We start from the raw sequence: 8,855 nt of genomic DNA on the forward strand, positions 1-8,855 counted from the left end.
TGTTATCTTTGAGTAATCTGAAAATTATGTTATGAATACCCTTTATGATCCAACACTTTCTTTTCAAATATTCTATCGTCAAAAAGATAGTACCACATGAGACCCACTTTTATATCAAAATAGATTCAAATTTTTAAAATTGTGTCAAAACAAATCAGAGAACAAAATTTGGATGACAAAATTTCTATATGTGCATAAGATATGAAAGCTTGTGGAAATGAGGAAAATTTTCTTTGGAATGTACCAAGAGCTCAACAAAAATGTACCAAGAGCTCAACAAAAAAGATTTACCACAACATACAGTGGAATTACAAATCTAATAGCTCTAACATCCAGTCGGCTCTAATCTTGGATAGAATTATGGTTAATGAAGACTACACTCCTTCCTACTATTAATACTTCCTTTTGTCACAGCCTCTAGCAAGCAATATGTATAAACAGCAGTTCTAAGTTCTCCGGCAAGCTCTGCAATTTTCTCTCGTAGCATCGGGTCTCCTCCTTGCAAATGATCCGCAAGTTACCCCTCTTGACAGGATAGATACCATGTTTGAAGAGTAGCTTCTGATAATGAGAAAGATGACTAAATGAGAGCACCCCATAGAGTAGCAGGACTTTCGCTGCATTTAGCGTGTACATGTTTGATTCTTTGTACTGATTTGCAAATTCCACTGCAGCTCCAATCAAATGATGCCACACAAACATTACCTGCTTGTGCTTTCCATTCGCATTCTGTCACAGCACAGGAATTAGAAGACCTTAGGTACTGATTCCTAGATACGTAGGATAAGTGACATGGTATATTTAGAAAGTGCTAACCAGGCGGAGTTCCACAGCATAGGTTACGATCATCAATGTGCTCAACTTCTAGACCAATCAACCATGCCCCGAGTGACACATCTTCATTTGCATACTTATGCAGAATAGGTCTGAAAATCACCACGGTTCACTATTAGATGGACAAGCATATATATCATACTTAGACTAGAGAACTGAAAGTGTGAAACAGGAGCAATCCCCAATCTAGATAAATCTGCTATAGCTGTAGTGAGTGAGAAGGAATGTCCACTTTCCCCTATTTCAAGTGTATGTGCCCTTGCTATCATTTGCATAAAGTTTACCAACCGCAAAAGAATCTCAAAACTATAATCAGCATACAGCATATTCAACAAGATCCTAGCATTACATGTTCAAAATAGAAATGCTATAGCATGACGAAAACATTTAGGCCAGACTTTAAGGAAGCATATATGAACAACAATCTCACTTGTTGTTGGCAATGTATGTTGCCAATTCTTTCGAGATGGCATATATCTGTCCACTTGCATGTCGGAAGTACTTATTCCCCGTCTCTCCAAATTTCCAAAACTCAGGTTCATGGTACTTCACACTCCTATCAAGGAAAAGAATGCAAAGAGTAATTCTAGTAAATAAAAAATTCTGAAATTTTGATCTTCAAAAATTTTAGTTACATCAGCTGGCCAGAATAGTTTCACAGAAGTTACTTTTGATAAAGAACTGGTCCAGATTTCATGCATCCTATGTACACCCTGGGTTTTAACCTGTGCCTGGCAAGAGTTGCAGCTAGTGTACCTACAATACCATGGCGCTCAACTATTAATTTCCAAATCAATGAAAATCATCAGCTTTTAGTCGTCCGGAACTATAAGGTACATAAAGAGAGAAGGTACATATGGCAGGTTAAAAGAGAGATGTACCTAAATTGACATGAACATCATCATCAATCTTCACATAGAACTCAGCATCCCATTTCGCAACTCCAGCAGAGAAAAAAGCTTTCGTCTTTGCAGATAACTCATGATAGCCTTCTATGTGATCCTGTAAAATATAATTATGAGATGAAACTGCAAAAACAACAATCATATGGATGTAAGTCAAAACACAATTTGTACTTACAAGTCGAAGAATGTCCTTATGCTGAGCATCTTCACTATCAATGGCTCGATCTAAAATGCTATTCGATGTTGCACTGTATTCAGGAGTATAAGAACTTTTAGACCAGAGTCTATGACATTTCAGATAATTATATTGGTGTAAGCTCAACACAACAAAAAAAAAAAAAAGTAAAGTGAGAAAGTAAAAGAATAGGAAACATTTTCCTCGTTTAAGTCTGTTGTAAACCTCAAACTACGAATTTCCCGGCTGCATACTTATAGAGAACTAGTAAATAGAAAATACCCAGCTTGTTGGGTATTTCAATTCCTTTCCATCACTTTAGATGGCTCTGCTTGTCTTTTTGTTCTGGACCTAAAGTGGTTTTATAACTTGAACTTTTATTTTCGAACTTAGTACCAGCTTTTTCAGGAACTGCGCAGAAAGCACAGGTAGAAGTGATTGGCTTATCCCTCAAGGAGAAATGTAATTATCACTCACTTTACTGACACCTAGAAAATTAGAAAGGTGTAAACTGTCTATAGAAGGATAGCAAAAACATTTGACAGATTATTACAGGTGAGCAAAAGGGCAACACGCTGTGTCTGAATCACTCATGGCTTATCTATGACTTTGTGCCGTGGAAGATACAGTTTCCACAAGAGAACCACCACAAGAGAACCAATCTCTCAATTTTAATATCCAAATGCACTATTTCAAAAAAAAAAAAAAAGCCTTTCCTGTTCTGATGCAAAGTAAACTTCACTCTGCTATTTAAGATTTTAATTAAAAGAAACAAAAAAGAAGACAAAACAAACCATTTATCAACTAATGTGTCCTGCACCTAGTTTTATCAATTTGGACACCAAGTTAAAGCCATACTCCTGGGCCACGATACATCTACCCAATATTAAAAAGTAATAGCAGCCATCAAGTTGAAATTCATAAGGGATTTTATTACTTTCTTATTTTAACAATTCCAATATCAGCTCAAATGCAATCAGAGTAACTCATGTCCAACTAAACTGATTGCTAGAGTGGTGCTCACAAGTCAAACTAAACAACTGAGAGGCAAATCACACTGCTCATGGAAAGGTATTCACTCGTCTTGGCATTATAAAGAAAGAAGTAAATTGAAGCATTATATGTCAGACCAATTGAATTCAAATCTACAACCTCTGAAAAGGCTAATGTCCATTTGTTTGGATATTTTGAAGATACAATAGGCAAATTAACATGGATCATTCACAAATGGCATCCCCAATCCCCGTCTTTCAGTACTGGGACCGAAGTAAAGTACTTTTGAGTTGCTCTCTGCCCAAAGCCCTCCTTCCGGCTTAGTTAGAAATACCAACTCTAAATAGCTTTAGCATTTTATTCTTGGAAATCCAGAAAGAGTGGGATAACAACACACATTAGTCTAGGAGGGTACATATGTTCATAGAAAATTAGAAGTTCCCGCAAGTTCCTGTAAGCAGAAAAAAGAACTTCTTACAGCTTAGTTCAAAAGTTGCATGCTGCGCATTACCAGATAGAAAAGAAAAAAGGTGCCAAAATGCTAGATTATAGATGATTTTGTACGAGCTGCTGAAAATAGAGATTCCGATGGGTTGTTCATAATGAAAAAGATGTGTTAGCATTCAATCACTTGCAGTTCTCTATACCTTCTCTTAAATCATTCCAATCCAACTTTAGTAGAGAATTAACTCTTAACAAGCTTCTAAATGATAAGTTCCTTAGTAGAGCTTTTGAAAAGCTAATCATATCATTCAACTTTTAAGTGAAACAGGGGATATCTAAAACAAACAACAGGAACATATTATCACTCTTTTGGCAAGAAAGAATATGAGACTCTACCAGAAACTCATCGACGAATAAACATCTATATGGTTGTTATGCAGAAGACATGAAGCAATGTAGATCATACCTATGGCCTATCATGAAGCGCACAACGATCCCCTTTTCTTGCTCTAATCTAAGTAGCTTTTCACCTATTCAAACGCACGGAACATTGTCAAAGGAGGCGGAAAATGGAAACAGAAATTCGAAGTACATCAATAATCTTATAATAACCACCTTGAGGCATCCAGGTCTCTCTAATAGAATCACGCCTCTTTCTACTACTGAAGGCAGTGTTGATCCCAATAACCATGAATGCCTTCTTTCTCGTCACACTTGTTTCAGAATCTGTGCTCGTGGAAGGAACCGCTTCAGTTTTCCGAGGAATTAGAGGAGAAGGCAGCTCACTTTGAATCTTAGCAATTGAATTATCCAACGACCTGACAATGCTCCAATAAAGAAAATTGTCATCAAGATCAAAACTACTCACGGCATCATAACTTTTTAACAAGGTCAAGATCACAATTTTTTTTATATAAACATGTTTCTTCAGTCCGTGGTGTAACATACTCCCTCCGTTCACTTTTACTTGTTTCGTTTCTCGAGAGTCAAACTATGTGGACTTTGACCAATTTTTTAAGATGTATCTTTTCATCATATTAATTGCAACTTATAGTATTTTTTGTATAGTTTTTAAACATCTAAATTTTAATTTTAAAATATTGAGTTAATCGAAGAATAGTCAAATTGACTCTCGAGAAGCGAAATGTGACGAGTAAAAGTGAACGCATGGATTATTTAGTACGATGTTAAGTTGAACGAAACAAAGTTTAAGGTTATCACACGAAAACTGTAATACTCACTGGATAGCTACTTGGGCTTTGTTAAACTCTCCCATCATGTCCTCCTTCTGCTGATAATAAAACATCACACAGACTTAGAAAACTGCAATAATAGCTAGTATAATAATGACAATTTTTTTTTTCTTTCTTTCTTTGGGGGTTTGGTGGGGTTGGACCTGGCTATTTTTGGTTTCACAGTCATCAGAAACAGAAGGCAAGCCTCTTTCTTGAGTATGGCGCCTTCCAAACATGATCCTTCCATCTGATTCTGGAGGACTCCAAACTCTAATTATGCAATGATCACCACAAACAAAATAGTCACAAGCAAGAAAAAGAAATATGTATAGAGATACCTAAACACAAGCAAATATTCTCAACCAAAACCAAACAGCTATTCTTGAAAATCCAATAGACCAACCAAACATGAAACTCAACCAAACAACTATTCTTGAAAATCCAATAAGGTTTATTATGCATTAAAAATGATCACCCAAAATTTTTGCAGAAGAATTGAAGAAAAAAGACAAGACTAGCACACTAAATCAATCAAACAGAGCTATTTCTTGAATCCCATTGATTCATTTTGCATGACACAAATTAAACCCTGAAAATATGAATGAAAATAAGTTACCTGTTAGAGAAAAACATGCCAAGAGCAAAGCTAAAAATGCAAAAGATAGCAATCCATTTAGGTGAGACTTTGCCTCTGTTTCGATTCTTCATCATTCTCTTCTGAGGGATAAGCGCGGGGTTTTCTGCTGTCTTTATTTATTGCATCACCAAGAAGATTTTGAGGTGGTCGCGGGCGTGGGGGGGGGGGGGTCCTCTTCTTTTTCCTTGTATATTGAAATTAACGATTTTTGTTACTGGTTAGTTGGTAGTTTCACAGATTTGTCAATGCCAAAATATAATAAATGAGAAACCAATGCCAAATGATGGAATCTCTTTTATTTTCTTGGAATTATATAATGCTACCAGACAGAGAAAAAGAAAGTAGGGTACATGAAAATTTTAATTTTGGAACTTATTCATTGGTAGATTTTTATCCAATTATTTTTGTTTCTATCAGGTTTGGCACTTTTTTAATCTTTTAACCCTCCCTTCCAGGAGCACTCCCTTTTTGTTCAAGTAACTCGAACTCACAACCTTCGAATCGGAGATGGAGGGTGTTTACCATCTAAATCAACCCCTTTTGTCAAAATGTGCTTAGGATGAGGTTTGAACCAACATCTCAATTAGCTAAGTAAGGCTCGTTAAAAAGGATAGCGCTTTCTTACATAATCTTTTTGTTTTCATCTCAAGCTCAAAATATATGATTAAGGGTGAGAAATATAATGATCATATACATCCTATTACAAATTTAGGTGGTATTTAATAATTTAGTACACGTCTATTCTTATTTAAAAGTTTTAACTTTTGTATAATGTTAGTAAAATTATAGGAACGTAGGGAAAATAAAACTCTGGACTTTTGCAGTAATTTTAAAAATACTACAAGTCATCACAGAAATTTAAGTTATGATGATTCTTTTCGAGATAATCCCCTTTTCAAAGTTGATGCACATTTCTTCGCTAATATATAAGCTCAATAGTTTATGATTGTGAAATAAAATGACATTTATCCGTATATATTTTTACAAACAACTATTGCTAATGGAATTCACCTGATTGACATCTATAGTCACGTTGATGATAACACCAAAGAAAAAAGGAAAATAAGTTAAGGAACTCATACGGGTCATGTTTTTATTTTGTCAAGAAATAACTATGCTTATCTAGAAAATAACATGAATTTTGCTTCAACCTTTTTGGTGGGGAGAGGGGGAGCCAGGGAGGTGAAGCGCCGTAGGGAGAAAAAAAAAAAAAGATGTCATGAAGATATACTTTTATATTATTAAATATAAAATTAAAATAACTTTAGTAACAAATTATAAGTTAACACAAAATAATTATACCTTGGTGGAGCCTTGAGGAAATCACATGGAGGACGGCTATGAAAAGTCATGTTTAAGGTCTTGTCAAAATTGGTTAGTTAATCCGCGTTTGGATAGTCGTAAACGACTACTTAGGAGTCTCTCTTCGTGGAAACTAAACAACGATGTAAACGACTCAACAAATAATTCTATTCAGGGAAAATGCCGGGTTACTCGGTTTAGTGGTCAAGTCAATTTTCATTTTTTTCTGGTTATAAAAGATAACAATATTATTATTAATTAATACATATCGTAACAAAATACAAGTTAGTTACGATTATCGTGCCATATAATTACAATCTATTGATATCCATTGATTTTATAAGGCTTAATACATTGACGACCCTTTAAATTTGTCATAAATTTCATTTAGTCAGTCGAACTACGGTTTGTTCCAAATGAATACCTGAACACATGATAAAGTGTTTTTATTAGACACTTCAATTCAAACTTTGGAAAAAAAAAAAAAATCTTTTGCGGATGTTGTCAAGAAGTATATCTCTCGTTTTTGCCGTCAACAAGAATCATTAGATGCTTAATTTTCATTCTTGTCAACTAATGGACAAATCGTTCCTTACCCAAGAGATTTGATCTAATTCCCCAACCATTTCCTTTTAAGCTAATCTTTTTGTTTGTTACTATGGTCGCTACTATTATTTTATGGCTTGAGGGTAGTTAGTAAATTATAGAAGAAAATTATGAATAATACATCCGAGTTGCATTTGTGAACCAGTAAAGAAGAAGAAAATTATTTGTTACTGATAATGATATAATATGTGTGATTTTTAAGTTGTTAGCATCCTAACATTTAGTATTTTATTGATAATTAACCACCAATTACACTGATTTTTGTGGTATAATAATCGTTCATAAGCCTAGCGGGAGACCTAAGATGGCAAAAATGGATGAAAGACACAAGAATTCGAAAGAAACGCATTTATAAGGAGGTAAACTAAAACTTGAAGTCTAGTGTCACTTGAGCTTATAGTCATTTCTATTCGAAAGCACGTGGTGTTTGGTTCCTTCTATTTTTGTGTTGACTACTCCACTTCTCCACCATTATAGTCATTTCTATTACTTGCGTATAGGATAAAAATCATTTTAGTCCTCTAACTTTACTTTAAAAATCAAAGACCTCCCCCAACATTGAACAATCAACATTTTCATCCCCTTATCTCAACTTCCGTACATTGACCGGTAACTTTATATTATTTGATTGTTATCAAAGGGGTAAAAGGGAATTTCACTTATATTTTTAATTAATTAGTTAGTACCCTAATTAATATTATATAAATTTTTCATAGTTTCCTCCGTTAATTAATTCTAATATTTTCTGCCGTCTTAAATTTTCTCCATAACCTAAGCAGTTCTTCATATTTTTCAGAGAACCTTTCAAACCTTGATAAACAATTGTTCTCCAGAAATATGAAGGTTACAAGGGTTTGAAAGGTTCTCTAGAAATATGAAGAACTGCTCTTGCTATGGAGCAAAATTGAAAATGGCAGAAAGCTTTAGAATTAATTGACGAAGGAAGCTGTGAAAAATTTATATATTATTAATTAGGGTACTCACTAATTAATAGTAAAAAATTATAAGTGAAATTCCATTTTACCCCTTTGATGATCGGTCAAATAATATAAAGTTACCGATCAATGGCCGGAGAAGTTGAGATAAAGAGGATGAAAATGTCGATTGTTCAATGTTGGGGGAGGTCTTTGATTTTTAAAGTAAAGTTGGAGGACTAAAATGATTTTTACCCCTTCCGCATAAGAAAAACAAAAATTGGTTATTAAAATTGAACATTTTTCAATTTTATCTCTACTTAGGAGTAGTAATTTTTCTTTTGGACTTTTTTCAAATAGAGAAGGAGTTCCCTTTTGGGCAATATTTTTCAATCTTTTCGTTACCAAATTGAGCCTTCGATTATGGCGCGATTAAGACTTATCTCTACTTAGGAGTAGTAATTTTTCTTTTTGGACTTTGACAAATAGAGAAGGAGTTCCCTTTTGGGCAATATTTTTCAATCTTTTCGTTACCAAATTGAATCTTCGATTAAGGCGTGACTAAGACTTTGATTCTTTGAGAGATAAAATAGAAAGTCAAATGAAGTGTTAATATTCAAAAAGTAATGTATGCTATCACGTTTGGAGAATTATTTTAATTTCGCCTTCCACATCGGATTAATAAAGAACCATCAAAGGATGTGGTGCAGTGGATGGGGCTGCTCCTCCCTTAACCAGGGGTATCGGGTTCGAGCCCTGGGTATGGAAAATCCTTGGTAGGGGCGCTTCTCCCCAAATGGGGCGCTACGC

At 34.6% G+C, this 8,855-nt stretch overlaps 1 protein-coding gene across 2 annotated transcripts; it reads right to left on the reverse strand.

Moving 5' to 3' along the window:
* Positions 1-209: 209 nt before the first annotated feature.
* On the reverse strand, positions 210-5,495 carry LOC132029907 (beta-1,3-galactosyltransferase 7-like). Of its 2 annotated transcripts, none has more exons than XM_059419312.1 (11): positions 5,203-5,495; positions 4,748-4,856; positions 4,593-4,642; positions 3,967-4,169; positions 3,818-3,881; positions 1,915-1,987; positions 1,716-1,836; positions 1,503-1,590; positions 1,265-1,390; positions 817-926; positions 210-729 (listed from the first exon to the last, which is right to left on the reverse strand). In XM_059419312.1, the coding sequence occupies exons 1-11, from the start codon at positions 5,295-5,297 to the stop codon at positions 581-583; spliced, it is 1,188 nt and encodes a 395-aa protein (XP_059275295.1). In that variant the 5' UTR covers positions 5,298-5,495; the 3' UTR covers positions 210-580. The 2 variants fall into 2 exon arrangements, with proteins under 2 accessions (XP_059275295.1, XP_059275296.1); XM_059419313.1 differs by having other exon boundaries at positions 4,593-4,639; positions 5,203-5,482.
* Between the last annotated feature and the right edge of the window lie 3,360 nt (positions 5,496-8,855).

This window comes from Lycium ferocissimum, chromosome 9, assembly GCF_029784015.1.
Source record: "Lycium ferocissimum isolate CSIRO_LF1 chromosome 9, AGI_CSIRO_Lferr_CH_V1, whole genome shotgun sequence".
Lineage (NCBI taxonomy): Eukaryota > Viridiplantae > Streptophyta > Magnoliopsida > Solanales > Solanaceae > Lycium > Lycium ferocissimum.

Excerpts from the sequence above, each read along its gene's own strand:
- LOC132029907 (XM_059419312.1), bottom strand. The coding sequence starts at position 5,297 with ATGATGAAGAATCGAAACAGAGGCAAAGTCTCACCTAAATGGATTGCT. Across the intron at positions 4,170-4,592 it reads AAAGCCCAAGTAGCTATCCA|GTCGTTGGATAATTCAATTG; the intron begins GTGAGTATTACA and ends GAGCATTGTCAG. Across the intron at positions 1,988-3,817 it reads CGCTTCATGATAGGCCATAG|TGCAACATCGAATAGCATTT; the intron begins GTATGATCTACA and ends TCCTGAATACAG.